We start from the raw sequence: 19,477 nt of genomic DNA on the forward strand, positions 1-19,477 counted from the left end.
GTATACTTTTATTTATTTTATTTTATAGAATCAATTAGTATGCTGTTCAAGTAGAAAAAGATATGGTTCTTAAATCTTAAGAAAGCTGTTTGAGTTAGTACTTAAAAAAAAAAAAAAAAAAATTGTCCCAAATGTAAAAGTTGAAGGCGATGCTAAATCGGTGAGTGTATAGGCTTTTAAAGAGATTCTAATGAACTGGTAGACAGTTAATATTGATGCCGTTTGGATTGCACTAAACCTGCGTCTGCGTTCCTTTTTTTTTTTTTTTTTTTTTTTTCATTTCACGTGTTTTGCTGAAAGCAAGGGACAATTTTCACTGTAGCAGTACTGTTGATACAATGTAACAGTACTGTTCATAGGACCCACAGACACTTTATTTAGAAAAAAAATATTAAAAATGGATCCCACGATACTATTCACATATTTAAAAATTATTTTGCTACAATGTTTTCAGTTTTCAGTTTCAGCAACAATAAGTTCAATCCAAATGGACCCATTATAGAAGAAATTGGAGAGTTCAAAATAATTACACTGTAATTTTTTAATTTTGTTAAGGGTTTATAGTTGGGTAGCTTATGAGATAGCTAATTGGGGGGCTTTGTCTTAATTTTTGTGGGTATCTTCTAAAAAAATAAAAATTTGGGTAAGTACTAATTATGGCCTATTGGATGAGATTAATCTGAATTAGTTGAAAAATAAAAATAAAAAGGCTTTGACAAGAAAAGTTGTACATATTGGATGAGATTAATATTGTGGCCCCAGTACTCTTCAACTTTACAACCATATTTAACCTAATGAAATCTGATTCTGCCTAAAATGGTCATTATCACTAAGAAAAAGGGGAAAAAATTTACAAAGAAGAGACCTAGACTCAAAATCAAAGGATAAGATTATTGTATTAGGCCATATCAGCAGAGGTAGAATTAGAAATTTAAAGAATAAAGCCACGGATATTATTAGGACTAATAATATGTGCCTTAATTTATACCTATATTATTAATATCTTTTTGGTAACTATTCTATGATAATAAAATATATGATTCCCTAACACTATCATTCCATATAAACTGAACTGAATTGAATTGAACTGGTAGATGCTTTATTATTCTCAACATTCGATTTAAACATTCCATCACAAGCATAACCCTTGCCCACAAATAATCCCTTTTTAGTTATTACATAATTATCAAATTCCATAGTTTGCTTGAAGCTAGCCTTGTTAAGCAAAAAAGTTGACATCAAATTCTTCCTCATGGACGGAGTGTAAAGAACATCTTTCAATGTTAACACACGTCTAGAAGTGAACTTCAATTCAACCTCACCACTCCCAAGAATCTTGGTTTTGCTAGAGTCACCAAGCATAACAATTTTTTCTTCTTCAAAAGAAGTGTACAATTTGAACCAATTTTTGTCATAGCAGACGTGCCTATTAGCACCAGAATATGCCCACCACCCTTCAACATATTGCACCATATTGATGTATGTAATCATAGCCACTAAAGGCTCTTCGGTTATGTTAGCCAGTGGGATAGATTTATGTTTCCGAAATTTGCAAAAACGAGCAATATGCCCACTCTTGCCACAAACAAAACAGGATCTATTAAATTGATCTTGTGAAGGAGGTCCATGGTTCTTATTATAATTTTTATTCGGGTTTCCCTTTCCTTGAGGTCTATTATTATCTTTAAAGGCTCTCTTTTTAGGCTTCAATTGATCATTTCTAGAAAAATGATTTTTGGGCATTCTATTATTGGCTGAAATAAGATTTACCTTTGTGGTGGAATTATCATTGCTCTCTTGTGTCATGAGTGCATCTTGTCCTCTAGCCTCCTCCTCCACATGGATGCGTGTGATCAAAGTCTCCAAGGATGTCTCTTTTTGTTTTTGCTACAAAGTTTTTTGGAACTCCCTCCAAGATTGTGGTAGTTTATCAATTATGCCAGCTACCACCAAATTGTCTCCAATCTTTATGCCTTCGGATCTCAGTTCTGCCACGATCATTTGAAAGTCTTGTGCTTGATCCACCTTCGAATTGCAAAGCCTTGCTTGCAAAGCTTAACTGGCAATTATACCATGATAAAGATTCAATGTGGGCAAAAGTTCTTTTGAGCAAATATTGCTCTCATCAGCGTGGGCAGTCTTTAGACCCTGATAAGTTGCCTTGTTCCTCGAATTGGGCTGCGATTAAAGTGGGGTTTCCAACCTTTAAGTAAGGAATTTGTTGGAATGTGGGTAATAAGTCAGGTTTGAGTTTTTGGGAGAGCAACTGGGTGAAAGGCAACATTGTTAGAGATCTTATTAAAGGCCCTCTTACATAGCATAAGGAATTTCGGACTGTTGTTGAAATGCATCAAAATGGGACTTGGAAATGGGAAAAAATTTCCTTTGAGCTCCTTAGGCAGGTCGTTGATAGAATCCAAGCCTTACATATCTAAGCATTTGGTGAAAAGGATGACTCCTTGATGTGGAAACTCTCCCCTAATGGAGAATTTAGTATGGCATCGGCTTACCTCTTGGCCATTGCTGAGCTGCCTAAGCCCTCTCCATTCACGGACTACTGGATTTGGAGAGTGGACACATTGCCTAAAACCAAACATTTCTTTTGGCTATGCAACCATGGGAGCGTACCGATGAGGCAAGTCATTAAGGCAAGAGGCATCAATTGCAATGGTATTTGCCCTTTGTGTTCTGTACATGAAGAAACTATATTACATGTCCTAAGAGATTGTCCAGTTGCTAGGAATTTCTGGTTGAGCATAGGAGTGCCTCAAGCCTTGAATGATTTTCTTTCCCTTGATTTGATGGACTGGCTAAAGTGCAACTTTTTATGCAACAACAGTATACATACAAACGGCCTTCCCTAGAGCACCCAATTTCCCTTTACTGTGTGGCTGTTATGGAAACAGCAAAATAAGGCTGTTTTTGAAAATTCCCCTTTAAACCTGAAGCTAAATAACCTGTGCATTTAGACTGCGAGAGAGTATTTCTATTGTGTGAGCAAAGGCTAGAAAATTAAGAGACAAATTACTATTCAAGTGCGCTGGAACAAACCGCCAGTGGGATGATTTAAGTTGAATGCTGATGGTGCTTCTTTTGGCAATCCGGGCAAGGCGGGTGGGGGTGGATTTATACGTGATCATCATGGGAGTTGGGTAAAGGGCTACATGAGGCATATCTAGTTTGCATCCAATATAGCAGCTGAGTTATGGGCCTTGAAGGACGAATTGATGCTTGCTTCTCAGCTCGGCATCACTCAACTCCTTGTGGAGTTGGATGCTAAAGTGGTTGTGGACCTAATGCTTTCTTCAAAATCCTCTAATAACTCCTTTTTAGCTTTGCTCAATGATTACAGGTACCTCTTTCGCCAATTCAACCAAGTCAAGATCAGCCATGTTTATCGGGAAGCGAATAGATGCGCAGATCATCTCGCCAAAGGAGGATGCACCCTGATAGGGAATTTTGTGGTTTTAGACTCTCCTAATTTGGATGAACTTTGTATCTTTTTAGATTCTGATGCTTTTGGTCTGTACTCTTTAAGGCTCTCAACCAGTACTTCATCTTTTATGGCTAACTAATTAATGCATATCATCCATTTTAACCCAAAAAAAAAAAAATGTTGGACATTATGATTTATTGACCACCAATTTTTTCCCCCTCTCGAAATCAGCCACATCAACATACTATATATTTTTCTTTTAAACTCTTAAACTCATTATTAGTCTTTCTTTCTCTGCTGACCTAAACAGTACAGTTGTAGTTTAAAGTTTAAACAACCCATTGCGCACACGTAGCACAGAACAGAAAAAGTACATTGACTCTAGAGTCCCAGATCTCACTCAAATATTATATATATAATAATAATAATAATAATAATAATAATGATGATGATGACGATAATACAGTACTAGACTATTATCATTATTCTTCTTCTAAGAAAAGGAAAACCAGTTCTTCCCCTAGAAAGAAAGGGAGGCTTAGTTCGTGGTTGTATTATTATTAGAGCATTTGCAGCAGTGGAGCTAAAAAGCTATAATGCTATTTTAGCTCCACCACTATAGCAAAATAAGCCCACAGCAGTGGAGCTAAAGCCATAAAATTTGACTGATTTACTACAGTGCACGTCTAAAGATAGATGTGCACTGTAGCACTCATCTAAAAAAAAATATTTTTTTAATCATCCGCCGATTAAAATAAACAATCCACGCTCACTTTTTTTCATTCTTTTATTTTTATATCTCACCGTCTCCTTCTCCCTCACTCTCAACTCCTTCTCACTCTCAACTCCCAGATCACTCATCACCGTCGCCGCCACAGACCAGCCCAGCCACGCCGTCCCAGCCCAGATCAGCCCAGCCTCGCCGTCCCTCGCCGTCACTCATCTCTCTCACCCATCGCACTCCAGATCAATCATCACCGTCGCCGCCACAGTCCAGCCCAGCCCACGCCGCCCCTCGCCGTCCCAGCCCAACCCAGCCCACGCCGTCGCCGCATCTCCCTCGCTCATCTCCCTCGCTCATCGCCCTCGCTCATCGCACTCCAGCTCATCTCCCTCACTCATCACCGTCGCCGTCCGTCGCCGTCGCAAGCTCTCATCTCACTCATCAAGCTCTCCACGCCGTCGCCGTCCCAGCCCAGCCCACGCCGTCGCCGTCGCCGTCGCCGTCCCAGCCGATCCACTTCAGGTCAGTGCTCTCTCTTTTCTTTTGTAGTGAATTATTTCTGTTATTTGGTCTCTGTGCACATGAATTTTTTCTGTTTTTTCTGTTCTGGGTTTAGTGTGATTTTGTGGTCTTGTATTGGGAATTTTCTGTTATTTTGTTGTGTGGATTCTGTGCTCTCTGTATTGGGAATTTTCTGTGTGCAGGAATTGGTTGTGTGGATTATGTGTCTCTGTATTGGAAATTTTGTGTTTGGAAATTTTGTGTTATTTTGTTGAGTGGATTCTGTGCACTCTGTATTGGGAATTTTCTGTTTGCAGGAATTGGTTGTGTGGATTATGTGGTCTCTTAGTGTGAATTTGTGGTCTCTGTATTCTTTATTATTTTTATAGGAATTCTTCTTCTTCTAGGAAAAGGAAAAACCGTTCTTAAGGAGGGGTTAGATCGGTCTTTTCTTATATATATACCCTTCCCTTCTACTCTCACCCAAACCTAATTCTCTCTCTCTCTCTCTCTCTGTTTCAATTATTTAATTTAGCTATCAAATTTTTCGTCATCCTCAGAGGAAATGTGACACCCACGAGGTATTTTGTCTCATCAATCTCTGGGCTTTTTACTTGCATTGTGGGCATCAATTTGTTCTTATTCCCATACTTAACTCTTTCTTTGTTTCCCTAATTTGCAGTTCTCTATTCACATTCATGGGTAAGACAGCGTTGCCTTCCGACAAGGTAGAAATCATATCTTTTTTCAAGAGGAGTTACTTTTTCTTTTTAATGCTGAATTTGTATAATTTGTTAACAACCTAGGCAGCTAGGTTCCATCTTAGATAAACTGTTTCTAAAGTTTAATTTTTCAGACAAATACATGATTTACTTACTTTTTCTTCTCTGTATTTGGTTTTTGGGAATAAAGTCGATCAAGGAGGACCGGATAAGTCAGTTGCCAGATGAGATGCTTATCTCTGTTCTTTCTTTCTTGACGCCGAAGGAAGCATTTAGAACTAGTGTTCTTTCCCATAGATGGAAATGTCTTTGCCCATTCTTGCCTCGTAGTTTGGACTTTGATGGTCTATATACAATGTGGGAAATTGAGAGAGGAAAGAAATCATTGCAATTTGAAAGGAAGAAAATTTTACAGTGGGTGAATGACACTCTAAAATCATGTCGAGTCTCAACTATGGATGAGTTCAGAGTTTGTTTTGAGCTTGATGATGGTTCTAAAAGTCACGTTGATGGATGGATTGACTTTGCAATCTCAAAGGGAGTTAAGAGACTTGAATTGGACTTTACAGCAAGAAGCCCATTCAAAGATGCAAGTAATTTTTATAGGTTTCCAAATGAGCGTTTTACAAGTGACAAAACTTGCATCAAGTCCCTCACATCCCTCACTCTAAAATACATACGTGTAACTGGAGAGCTTCTGGAGCACTTCCTTTCCAATTGCCCCTTGCTTGAAAGATTACATGTGAACAATTCTGAAGATTTAGTGAATCTGAAGATTTATGGTTCATCGTTGAAGTTGAAGTACTTACACATAATACGTTGTTTAGAATTTAAAAGTATTGAGATTAATGCTCCAAATCTTGAGTCTTTTGGCTATGTTGGTAACGAAATAAGACTGCATGTTCATTCTGCACCCCGTCTTCTAGATGTACGTATTGGTGGGATGTATTCGCATCCTATATATTATGCATTTGGCTCTCTTTCAAGCTACCTTTATCAGCTAGAGAGTTTGACGCTCGATGTTCACTCCTATACTTATGTAAGCACTTCAAATTCATTTGCAATCTCTTACATATATGTTTATTTAGTTTTACAGAATTTACTCTCATCTCTTATTTTTTCCTTTTCAGAATGGCGTTGAATTCCCTGAATTTCAAACTCTTACCAAGCTTAAACACCTTAAGGTCACAGTTGCCACAAATGAGGGATCAAGCCTCCTCGGTTTAATACCTCTAATAGAAGCAGCACCTTTTTTACATAAATTTGTCTTTGAGGTGACTATTCTTGCCTCATAACTTCACACAAAGCATACTAGTAGCTTTTAGTCTTTAATCTAGGTGATGCAATTTGTACACTAATTGTTGGCTCATGGTTTATAATCATTTTTTCTATATATATATATATATATATATATATATATATATTTTATAAAAAAAATAGTACTTTGAAATGATGAATAGTGATAATTATACCATTCTAATAGTTGATCAATAGTTGAACCCTGTCTTATATATTTGATCAATAGTTGTTTGTTTGTTTGTTTGCAGATTGATGTTGCTCAGTCTACTCTATTTGAGGGTTTTAAAAAAAAAAAAAAAAATTAATCACCCCAATATAAAAATAAATACTTTTATGCGAGGAACTACTAAACTTTGAAAAGTGAATACTCTTATGTGAGAAACAACTAAACTTTGAAAAGTGAATGTTCAGTTCTATTGGAGTTATCGTCTTCACTTTTTGCAATTTCTTGCTTAAGAGTTTTTATTTTTATTTTGGGACGATGAAGAAACTTTCTTTAAAAAAAACTCCAAAATAGAGTACAACTGAGCAACATCAAGCTGCAAACAAACACCTATTTTTCAAATACAGAAAACACTCTACCGCCACATACCACTCAGTCATGAATAGAAATCTTGACTTTCTTAGAGCCCTTAACCATGCTTTGACCTCCTCCCTTATGGCTTTAAATCTGGTTTTGTTAGATATAATTTTCCCTGCATCTTCTGATCATCATTATTTATTTCTGATTCCAAAGAATGTAGCCGGTCATCATTATTTGTTGTTTGATGGTAATCTATATTATTTGCTTACACATATCCCCTTGAGAATCATTGCTCTTTGTTTTGAAGTTCCTTACTTTCCTTTTGCAATTGCATACATGACATGATTCTTATTTTCGTTTTCCCAATTACAGTTGATATTGTCGAAGATCAATTTTCCAAAAAAGGCAAGGAAGGTGAAGAAATATCCCAATGAACACCTGAAGGAGGTGGAAATAGTTGGGTTTGCAGGGCGTGCAATAGACATTCAGCTTGTTGTTTACTTACTCGAAAGTGCCATCAACCTTGAGAAGATTATTGTTAATCCTTATGCTCCATATATAGTGGGAATCCCTCGCCCAGAGAATGTGAGGACTACTGTTAAATTCGAAGGTGCCAGAGAAGCTGCCAAGCGGCTTAAGGAAAAACAACTTACAAGAGCTGAGTTTGTTATAATGTAATCATCTTTGTTAATATTAGTGAGTGTTGGTGTGTGCAAGTTAATATTTATCAATATGTAGAGAGCTTGAATTGTTTTTGTTTTAGTGATATTTGATATTTATATCAAAGCAGTTGTGACTTGTGACATGGACGAGTAATTCTTATAATGCGATGGTTGTCTTCTATTGTTTCTACTTGATTTGTTTTTTCTGTTATTGAAATTGAAAAACGAGTAATGTCAATTGTTGTAGTTGATGTTGTCCTTTGGGTTTCGGTGGTGGTGGTGGTCCAGTTGTGGCCTTTAGGTTTCGTGGGTGGTGGTCTGATTGTGGTTGGTGGGTTCTTTTTGCGGTTGTTGTTGGTGTTTTTGCTGCTGGTGGCTACGGGTTTGTTGTAGGTATTTGGCTAGATTTGGTTGGGTTTATTTTGTGTTGTGCTTTTTGGGTTATGGAGTGGAGGATGCGGTGGTTGAGACAGTGGTTGTTAGTTGGTGGTCACTTGTTCATCTGCCATTGGGTTGTGTTTTTTTTTTTTTTTTTTTTTTTTTTTTTTTTTTTGGAATTTTGAGTTAACACTATTTTAATGTATTGAATCGAAAGATAGAAGATATGATGTAAAGTGTATTGTAAAATTGTGTGTTGAAATAATAATTTTTTGATGTAAAAATGACTTATTTTTAGAACAAATGTTGTTGATGCTCTTCCAGCATTAGCATTGGGTGGTTACTGGGTATTGCTAAATTTTTTTTAGCAACTGTGAATGGTAAATTCTCTAAAAACAGAGATTATTTTTAAGGGTATTTAGTTGTTCACCAAATCACATGACCGCACCCAAACCGCCTGCAAAATAAAGTAACTGTACCATACTGCAATTGGTAATGAACCACACACACCTGTATTTTAATTTATTTTATATTAAATATATATTAATAATTTAATGATATATGAAGCAAGTGGCCAGCCTAATCTTGCATTTAGTTTCATTTTAAAAAGATTTCATTTTGGTTAGATGCAAAATCAAAAGTTCAAAAGTTTAATAATATTTTTTGTTTTGTTTTGTATACATTATATATTTGTAGTACTTTTAGTTTACTGTCAAATTGTCTTTTTTTTTTTTTTTGGTCTTTGTATATATTTGTGTTACTTTTTTTGTTACACATAGGGCTGTCCACGGGTCGGTTTGGGTCAAATTTGTGCCCAACTCGCAACCGACCCGATCCGAACGGGTGGAGAAGTTCCAGACCCGCCGCCGACCGCCAAAAGCCACCGGTCGAGTCGGATCGAGCTCGGGTGGGCGGCGGTCGGCTTTGATTTCGACCAAAATACAGAGATCAAACACTGAACTTCGATTCTTGAAGAACAAAATCAACAGATCTACAAACCCAAAGAGAAGATCTACAAACCCAAAGAACAGATCCACAAATCCAAAGAACAAAAACAACAATAGACAGCAATTTCATAGATAACCGAACCTAAGAGATGAAAATTTCAAAGAGGCGAAGACGAATCTGAGAGATGGAGGCGAAGGCGAGCTAGGGTCGTTGAGGACGAAGAGCGAACGTCGACGACAAAGAGCACAGATCAACAACGAAGAGGCAGAGATCGATGATAGAGAGGCCGAGATCGACGACGAGTAGCATCGGCGGAGGGTAGACATCGACGAAGAGCAGATCGTGAGACTGAGACTTGGTCATATCTCAGTTCGGTCGGGTTTCTTCGGGTTTTGGGGAGAAAACCCGCCAACCGACCCGCCGTTTTCGGGTTCTGGAGGCGGAGACCCGCCGCCGACCATCACCGGCGTCGGGTCGGCCGGTTCTCGGGCCGGATCGGATGGATTGGGCGGGTGGGTCGGATCTCGGTTTCTGTTGGACACCCCTAGTTACACATGTTATAAATATTTTTAAAAAACTTACTATCATATTGTAATGATTATGAGTAGTAAATTAGAAATTGGTCATGACATCTTCAATAATATACCATCCAAAACCGACCAAATTACACCACACATGTAATCACAAAATTGTAGTGCAGTAATGATTTGGCCAAACCGCACCATGTGGTGCTTAAAATTTCTCAAAACCGCACTGTTTACAGACTCAAGCGCTGCTGGCAACACTATAGGAGAACAAAGGGAGGTTGTATTATCATTATTCTTCTTCTAAGAAAAGGAAAACCAGTTCTTCTCCTAGAAAGAAAGGGAGGCTTAGTTCATTGTTGTATTATTATTATTATTATTATTATTATTATTATCATTATTCTTTATTATTTTTATAGGAATTCTTCTTCTTCTAGGAAAAGGAAAAACCGTTCTTAAGGAGGGGTTAGATCGGTCTTTTACTATATATATATATACCCTTCCCTTCTCTCTCTCTCTCTCTCTGTTTCAATTATTTAATTTAGCTATCAAATTTTTCGTCATCCTCAGAGGAAAAGTGACACCCGCGAGGTATGGTCTCATCAATCTCTGGGCTTTTTACTTGCATTGTGGGCATCAATTTGTTCTTATTCCCATACTTAACTCTTTCTTTTTTCCCTAATTTGCAGTTCTCTATTCACATTCATGGATAAGACAGTGTTGCCTTCCGACAAGGTAAAAATCATATCTTTTTTCAAAAGGAGTTACTTTCTTTTTTATGCTGAATTTGTATAACAACCTAGGCAGCTAGGTTCCATGTTAGATTAACTGTTTCTAAAGTTTAATTTTTCAGACAAATACATGATTTTACTTACTTTTTCTTCTCTGTATTTGGTTTTTGGGAATAAAGTCGATCGAGGACCGGATAAGTCAGTTGCCAGATGAGATGCTTATCTCTGTTCTTTCTCTCTTGATGCCGAAGGAAGCATTTAGAACTAGTGTTCTTTCCCATAGATGGAAATGTCTTTGCCCATTCTTGCCTCGTAGTTTGGACTTTGATGGTCTATATACAATGTGGGAAATTGAGAGAGGAAAGAAATCATTGCAATTTGAAAGGAAGAAATTTTTACAGTGGGTGAATGACACTCTAAAATCATGTCGAGTCTCAACTATAGATGAGTTCAGAGTTTGTTTTCAGTTTGATGATGGTTCCAAAAGTCACGTTGATGGATGGATTGACTTTGCAATCTCAAAGGGAGTTAAGAGACTTGAATTGGACTTTACAGCAACAGACCCATTCAAAGATGCAAGTAATTTTTATAGGTTTCCAAATGAGCGTTTTACAAGTGACAAAACTTGCATCAAGTCCCTCACATCCCTCACTCTAAAATACATACGTGTAACTGGAGAGCTTCTGGAGCACTTCCTTTCCAATTGTCCCTTGCTTGAAAGATTACATGTGGACAATTCTGAAGATTTAGTGAATCTGAATATTTGCGGTTCATCGTTGAAGTTGAAGTACTTACACATAATACGTTGTTTAAAATTTAAAAGTATTGAGATTAATGCTCCAAATCTTGAGTCTTTTGGCTATGTTGGTAAAAAAATAAAACTGCATGTTCATTCTGCACCCCATCTTCTAGATGTCCGTATTGGTTCGATGTATGCATTTGGCTCTCTTTCGAGCTACCTTTATCAGCTAAAGAGTTTGTCGCTTGCTGTTCACTCCTATACTTATGTAAGCACTACAAATTCATTTGCAATCTCTTACATATATGTTTATCTAGTTTTACACAATTTACTCTCATCTCTTGTTTTTCCTTTTCAGGAAGGCGTTAAATTCCCTGAATTTCGAACTCTTACCAAGCTTAAACACCTTAAGGTCACAGTTGATGCAAGTGAAGGATCAAGCCTCCTCGGTTTAATACCTCTAATAGAAGCAGCACCTTTTTTACATAAATTTGTCTTTGAGGTGACTATTCTTGCCTCATAACTTCACACAAAGCATACTAGTAGCTTTTAGTCTTTAATCTATGTGATGCAATCCGTACACTAATTGTTGGCTTGTGGTTTATAATCATTTTTTCTATTTTTTTTAATTAAAAAAAAAAAAATACTACTTTGAACTGATGAATAGTGATAATTATACCATTCCAATGGTTGATCAATAGTTGAACCCTGTCTTATATATTTGATCAATAGTTGTTTGTTTGTTTGTTTGCAGATTGATGTTGCTCAGTCTTACTCTATTTGAGGGTTTAAAATATATATATATATATATATATTCATCATCCCAATATAAAAATAGATACTCCTATGCGAGAAACTACTAAATTTTGAAAAGTGAATACTCTTATGTGAGAAACAACTGAACTTTGAAAAGTGAAGATGATGACTCCAATAGAATTGAACATTCATTTCAAAACCTTTTCATTAGAAATACATAATGTCAATGTTTCTGACAAATGACAATTCAAGTTCAAAAGTTTAATTTTATTTTATTCTTTAATATAGGTGATGCAATCTACACACTAATTGTTGTCTCACGGTTTTCCTTTTTCTTTTTTTATTTTTTAATCTATTTAACTGATACTCCTTTGAACTCGAATTTTTCATTTGTCGTAAGCATTTATATTATGTATTTCTAAGGAAAAGGTGTTTCTTTTTTTGAGAATGAAGGAAAAGGTGTTGAAATGAATGTTCAGTTCTATTGGAGTTATCATCTTCACTTTTAGCAATTTCTCGCTTAAGAGCTTTTATTTTTATTTTGGGACGATGAAGAAACTTTCTTTAAAAAAAACTCCAAAATAGAGTAGAACTGAGCAACATCAAGCTGCAAACAAACAGCTATTTTTCAAATACAGAAAACACTATACCACCACATACCACTCAATCATGAATAGAAATCTTGACTTTCTTAGAGCCCTTAACCATGCTCTGACCTCCTCCCCAATGGCTTTAAATATGGTTTTGTTAGATATAATTTTCCCTGCATCTTCTGATCATCATTATTTGTTTCTGATTCCAAAGAATGTAGCCGGTCATCATTATTTGTTGTTTGATGGTAATCTATATTATTTGCTACACATATCCCCTTGAGAATCATTGCTCTTTGTTTTGAAGTTCCTTACTTTCCTTTTCCAATTGCATACATGACATGATTCTTATTTTCGTTTTCCCAATTACAGTTGATATTGTGGGAGATCAATTTTCCAAAAAAGGCAAGGAAGGTGAAGAAATATCCCAATGAACACCTCAAGGAGGTGGAAATAGTTGGGTTTGCAGGGCGTGCTATAGACATTCAGCTTGTTGTTTACTTACTCGAAAGTGCCATCAACCTTGAGAAGATTATTGTTAATCTTTGTGCTCCATATGTAGTGGGAATCCCTTGCCCAAGGAATATTAGGACTACAGCTGAATACAAAGGTGCCAGAGAAGCTGCCATGCGGCTAAAGGAAAACAACTTACAAGAGCTGAGTTTGTTATAATGTAATCATCTTTGTTAATATTAGTGATTGTTGGTGTGTGCAAGTTAATATTTATCAATATGTAGAGAGCTTGAATTTTTTTGTTTTAGTGATATTTGATATTTATATCATGGTAGTTGTGACTTGTGACATGGACGAGTAATTCTTATAATGCGATGGTTGTCTTTTATAGTTTCTACTTGATTTGTTTATTCTGTTATTGAAATTGAAAAACGAGTAATGTCAATTGTTGTAGTTGATGCTGTCCTTTGGGTTTCGGTGGTGGTGGTGGTGGACCCGTTGTGGCCTTTGGGTTTCGTAGGCGGTGGTCTGATTGTGGTTGGTGGGTTCTTTTTGTGGTTGTTGTTGGTGTTTTTGCTGCTTGTGGCTACGGGTTTGTTATAGGTATTGGGCTAGATTTGGTTAGGTTTATTTTGTGTTGTGCTTTTTGGGTTATGGAGTGGAGAATGCGGTGGTTGTGACAGTGGTTGTTGGTTGGTGGTCACTTGTTCATCTGCCATTGGGTTGTGATTTTTTTTTTTAATAGGAATTTTGAGTTAACACTATTTAAATGTATTGATTCGAAAGAAAGAAGAGATGATGTAAAGTGTATTGTAAAATTGTGTGCTGAAATAATAATTTTTTGATGTAAAAATGACTTATTTTTAAAACAAATGATGTTAACGCTTTTCCAGCATTAGCATTGGGTGGGTATTGCTAAAATTTTTTTAGCAATTGTGAATAGTCAATTCTCTAAAAACAGAGATTACTGTTAAGGGTGTTAGTTGTTCACCAAATCGCATGAACACACCCAAACTGGCCCAAACTGCCTGCAAATTGAAGTAATTGTACCACACTGCAATTGGTAATGAACCACACCACACTCGTATTTTAATTTATTTTATATTAAATATATATTAATAATTTAATGATATATGAAGTATGTGGTCAGCCTAATCTTGCATTCAGTTTCATTTTAAAAAGATTTCACTTTGGTTAGATGCAAAATCAAAAGTTCAAAACATCATTCACTTCTCCATTTCACACACTCTCACAAAATCAGAAGTTCAAAAGTTTAATAATATTTTTTGTTTTGTTTTGTACACTATATATTTGTAGTACTTTTAGTTTACTGTCAAATTATCATAGTTTTTTGTTTTTGGTCTTTGTATATATTTGTGTTACTTTTTTTTTTTACACATGTTTTATATATATTTTTAAAAAACTTACTATCATATTGTCATGATTATGAATAGTAAATTAGAAATTGGTCATGACATTTTCAATAATATACCATCCAAAACCGACTAAATTACACTGTACACGTAATAGCAAAATTGTGGTGCAGTTATGGATTTGGCCAAACTACACCATGTGGTGCTTAAAATTTCTCAAAACCGCACCAAACCCACCCCCCCCCTCTCTCTCTCTCTCTCCAAGTTTCTCAACACATTGGGATTAGGTATCTTAACCCTATCTTGGTGGGTTTTCCTATCACGAGCCTAGACACTTTGGGTGGTCACTCGGTGATTTTGTGTCCTCCGAAGTGTAGATTAGTGTTTGTGGTGGTGGTAATGATTGGTGGGTTGGCAATTTTGAAGATTTTGGTCGGGGAGATCAGGGTATATGACTATGTGATTTCAAAATGAGTATGTGATTTTTTTTTTTTTTTAATTTGGTTTTTTATGTATAGATATGTGATTTTGTTGGTTGTTGATGGTGGTGGTGGTGGTGGGGGTGGTGGTTGTTTTGGTTGAGTTTTATTTTATTTTTTATTTTGGGATGGGTATTGATTGTGGTGGTAATGGCTTGTATTCATTGTGGTTGTGGTGGCTAGTTTTGATTGTGGGTGAAGAGAGAAAGAGACAAAGAAGAAGAGAGAGAAATCGCAATGGATGAAGAGAGAAACAATGAGGTATAGAGATAAAGAGAGTGAAATGAATAAGCTAATGAATAGTATTAGTTTAGATGTGAAATATAAGAATTGGGATGTTAGATGAGTTGTACAATGATATGTCTCCCTTTTATATATGAATTGTGGTGGTGCCTCTTATTAGAGGTCCCCATGACTGATAGAATTCAAGAATAATTTACTAATTTTATAGATACCTTTTACGATTTTACCACACAATTTACTACCATTATCCTATATGTAAGACATTATGATTTATTGATGATTACTTTCGTGGACCACCATTTTTTTTTTTCCCGACCCCTCAAAATTAGCCACATCAACATACTAAAATTTTCTTTTAAACTCATTAGTCATCTCATGATATATTGTCTTTCTTTCTCTACTGAGTTATAAAATTAAACAAATTGCGCACATTGTGTAAGTATAGTGCCTCTAGAACTTACAGTAAACCCACATGTGGTTTGGTTGAAATTCATATTGCCTACATGTGGGTTGAGTCACTTTGCTCACCTAAGGTTTGCTCCGTTTGTTTTCTATAACCCACTTCTGTTAAGAATAAAGATAAATATGTAGTTTTGCTCCCTTTTTTATGTTCCTCTCCTCCCCAAAAAAAAAAAAAAAAAACCATAAAAAACAAAGAGAAAATGAGATCTAAAAGTTGGGGTTTTGTAAAAGTTAAGAACAATAAAATCTATATCTCATTTCCATCTCTCCATGTTGGAATTCAAACTTTAAACACTATAAATGATGTTCAAATGTCATTTCTTCGAAGAAAACTGACTCTTCAATTCCCATGAATGAGGATTGGCAATTGACTCTTCAAAGGTCATTTTCTACCTAGCTAAATACAAATTAAATACCCATTACCCACCTAACCCATTTAATCATTGACCCATCCATTTAACCCAAAATACCAAATAAAACAATTTTAAACAAATAACAAATAAAATCTCATGAACTAAAACCAAGTCCAACTAAAACCCAACTCACCAAATAAAAAAAAATATATATATTGATAATCTGTAATGGGTTGAATAGAAAACCAATTTAGGAGCAACTAGTTTTGTATTCATCAATAAAGAGAAAAACCCAATAAATCAAGAAAAGAAAATCAACTAAATTTTCAGGAAAACCCAAATTTCACCTTTAACTCAAACTAAAAAATTAGCTATCATTCCTCTTTTTCCTTCCATTTTTCTAAGCAACCAAACAAAACGCAGACACACACAAACCTAAAATTCAAATTATATGAAATTGAATTAAAAAAAAAAAAAAAAAAAAAAACAGTGCGTTAGTCTAACTGTTGAGATATATCAACTTCTCAAATGAAAAACCTAATCACATAAAAACTTATCTCTCTCTTTCTTTTTCTTTTCATTCAATTTTTCTCAATAACCAAACAAAACACACAAACCTAAAATTCAAATTCTTTAAAAAACCATTTTGAAAATCTACAATTTAATCCTCTCTTCTTCCTCTATGAGTGAGTTCGATCTATTCTTTAAGCAAAATGATGTTGCAACGTGATTAGAGCTAGGGCTGGAACACAATTCTTCATTCTCAGGTGAAGAAATCAGCAAACTTCAACTATGAGGTGTTAGGAATCCAGGGGTAGAACTCACCCTTGAAAACCGGCTTACAAGGGGAGGGTGCCCAAGAAGCTTATAAACATATTGTTAAGCTTACACTTAATCAATGTGAGACACTAGGATCATAATATACCACCACACTCCACAACTGACATCCACGACGGCTCACTCTAGCAACATTAACCCATTGGTAGCCCTTTCTCTTTTTGGTGGCTCCACTCAACTATCAACAATTTTAATCTAACCTCTAGGTTGCCCCTTCCAAGATCTGACTACAAAGTTGCAACTCATTTGATCACATACTCAATGAGTTACGCCCGATTAATCTGGGTGGTGGTTGACTCTGAAACCAAATGTTTGAAACTTATGGGTAGAACTCACCCTTGAAAACTGGCTTGCAAAGGGAGGGTGCCCAAGAGCTTATAAATATATTGTTAAGCTTACATTTAATTAATGTGGGATACTAGGATCATAGCATAAGGCCTCAATGTGAGAGAAGCTGAGTGGGATTAGACATTGTAGGATATGTTTGGTAGCTTTACTTACTTTTTCTTTTGGGTGTTTGGTGTTTGCAAATAAAGTCAATCAAGTAGGACTTCATAAGTCAGTTGCAATATGAAATGCTTATCTCTGGTCTTTCTTTCTTGACGCCAAAGGAAGCATTTAAAACTAGTGTTCTTTCCCATAGGTTTGTGCCCATTCTTGACTCATAGTTTGGACTTTGATGGTCTATATGCAATGTGGGAAATTAAGGAAGGAAAGAAAGGATTGAATTTTGAAAGAAATAAAATTAATTTTACAGTGGGTGAATCATACTCTAAAATCATATTGAGTCTCAACTATAGATGAGTTCAGAGTTTGTCTTAATTTAATGATGTTTCTAAGTGAGCGTTCGAATATTGTTGAATCCCTCAATGTTTTGCATCTAGCGTTTATGCTCTGTGGGACCCATGGCTATGGTAGTTAAAAAATCACGACCAAGATTGAAAAATATGTCTGTCAGTGGGTCTCATGCACTGTTTACGGGACCTAAAAACCTCTTTTTTCAGCAAAATTTTCGTTAAAAATGAGTCTCACAATACTATTCACACATTTAAAAATTATTTTGCTATAGTATTTTCAGTTTTCAGCAATAAGCGTTATCCAATCAGATCCTAAAAGTCACGTCGATGGTTGGATTAAATTAGAAGCATTTCATAAAATAAAACTAATTTGGTTTTGCATACTCACGTGCTATGGAATGCTGTCACAAATTATAGAAAAGTCACATTATAATTACTACAGAGCAATATAAGCTTAATTTAAGAACCAAAATTGGAAGATATACGTGTACCAAGCAAAGTTTTTTTATTTGGAGAGCTAGCCATGATATAAGTCCAACAAAATGGAATTTGCAGGAACCTTGGTGTCCTAGCTGCCAAACCAATATTGAATCAACTGGACGTGCTTTATGGGGTTTGTGATATATGCTGTGTAGTTGTTTGGAGAGAGATTAAAGTTATGCCTTTTGTTTTGGTTTAAAGAAGAAAAGAAAAGAAACGAAGAAAGAACCAAACTACATAAAAGACTAAAAGCAACACAAAGCAAACACTGACCATTAATGAAAACTATTTTCCTTAGAATTAAGCCACAAATCCTCAATCCAAAGGGAAAAAAAATCCGCAGAAGGCAAATCCTCATTGAATTGACCTATATTACTTCCTCAGATTACTTCCAATGGAAAAATATGCAACTGGCCTCTTTGTCAAAGGAACTCCTCTTAATGTCTTCAGGTATTGTTTATCTTATTCTACATTCCCTCTATCAAAATCTTCCAACGAGAAAAAAAAAAAATTATCTTAAAGATATGCCTTATCGATCAGTACTTAAGTTATATCCATAGTAAAAGTTACAATGCATATGACAATCAATTTAAATATCTATATTATAATTGAGTGTTCCATATGACTTAAGTGTAAGTTAATCTCAGGTTTCAGCCTTAAAAAAAAAAAAAAAAAAAAATCATGTATATATAAAATCTTGAGCACCCTCTTTTTGTAAACTAGTTTTTAAAGATGAGTTCTACTCTATGAGTTTGTATCATTTGCAAAAGACTTTAATCAATCTATTTAGCGAAACCACAATTTCTAAGACTTTAATTTTATTAATTATAATTATTAATTATATATGTAGTATATCTAAGATATATACAATTCTATTAGTATTTCTTAAAAAAAAATAAAAAAATAAAAAAAATAAAAATAAAAAAAACCTATTCTATTAGTATAAGGTAAGATAAAAAGCTGAATATTAACCTGCATTGTGCAACATATGAGTACATTATACTATACATAATTAAATATTAAAGATATAACATAACTATCTAGAACTATAGAATTTTTATAAGTTAAAATTCTATCTATCTATCAAAAATGTATATATAAATGTACGTTACCAAAACCTTTTTTTTTTTTTTTTGAGAAAGATGTACGTTACCAAAACTAAACCAATACGTTAAGGACTTTCTAACTTTTGTCATTGGATTCAATTGTACCTAGGTATTTGCACCCTATATTAATCCATCTTTCCTCTGATCTCATTTCATTTGTAATATTTTATATTTTTAACTTTTAGCAGAGATGGTTCTAAATCTGGTAACATATCACCGTTTACGTTTCTAAGAGCATTAGCATTGGAAAATGCTAATGCTACTTTATTTTATAATTCTAAAAACTCACTTTATCATTATATCATCCTATTTTACAATACTTCCACATCCCAAACTTCTATTTTCCTCTTTTACTCATTAA

General features: G+C 35.2%; 2 protein-coding genes across 2 annotated transcripts; both read left to right on the top strand.

Annotated features, from left to right (window-relative positions):
• Positions 1-4,526: 4,526 nt before the first annotated feature.
• Positions 4,527-8,057, top strand: LOC115963353 (F-box protein At4g09920-like). Its single transcript, XM_031082319.1, has 5 exons — positions 4,527-4,682; positions 5,344-5,389; positions 5,574-6,422; positions 6,514-6,657; positions 7,578-8,057. Exons 2-5 carry the CDS (start codon positions 5,360-5,362, stop codon positions 7,881-7,883), a joined length of 1,329 nt encoding a protein of 442 aa, XP_030938179.1. The 5' UTR covers positions 4,527-4,682; positions 5,344-5,359; the 3' UTR covers positions 7,884-8,057.
• A 2,180-nt stretch (positions 8,058-10,237) lies between these two features.
• On the top strand, positions 10,238-13,350 carry LOC115963355 (F-box/LRR-repeat protein At1g55660-like). The gene is made up of 5 exons (XM_031082321.1): positions 10,238-10,308; positions 10,407-10,452; positions 10,628-11,455; positions 11,546-11,689; positions 12,906-13,350. Exons 2-5 carry the CDS (start codon positions 10,423-10,425, stop codon positions 13,203-13,205), a joined length of 1,302 nt encoding a protein of 433 aa, XP_030938181.1. The 5' UTR covers positions 10,238-10,308; positions 10,407-10,422; the 3' UTR covers positions 13,206-13,350.
• The last annotated feature ends 6,127 nt before the right edge of the window (positions 13,351-19,477 follow it).

The sequence above is a fragment of the Quercus lobata genome, chromosome 10, assembly GCF_001633185.2.
Source record: "Quercus lobata isolate SW786 chromosome 10, ValleyOak3.0 Primary Assembly, whole genome shotgun sequence".
Lineage (NCBI taxonomy): Eukaryota > Viridiplantae > Streptophyta > Magnoliopsida > Fagales > Fagaceae > Quercus > Quercus lobata.

Coding starts and splice junctions, on each gene's coding strand:
- LOC115963353 (XM_031082319.1), top strand. CDS start 5,360: ATGGGTAAGACAGCGTTGCCTTCCGACAAG. Junction 5,390..5,573: donor CAGCGTTGCCTTCCGACAAG/GTAGAAATCATA, acceptor TTGGGAATAAAG/TCGATCAAGGAGGACCGGAT. Junction 6,658..7,577: donor TACATAAATTTGTCTTTGAG/GTGACTATTCTT, acceptor TCCCAATTACAG/TTGATATTGTCGAAGATCAA.
- LOC115963355 (XM_031082321.1), top strand. CDS start 10,423: ATGGATAAGACAGTGTTGCCTTCCGACAAG. Junction 11,456..11,545: donor CTGTTCACTCCTATACTTAT/GTAAGCACTACA, acceptor TTTCCTTTTCAG/GAAGGCGTTAAATTCCCTGA. Junction 11,690..12,905: donor TACATAAATTTGTCTTTGAG/GTGACTATTCTT, acceptor TCCCAATTACAG/TTGATATTGTGGGAGATCAA.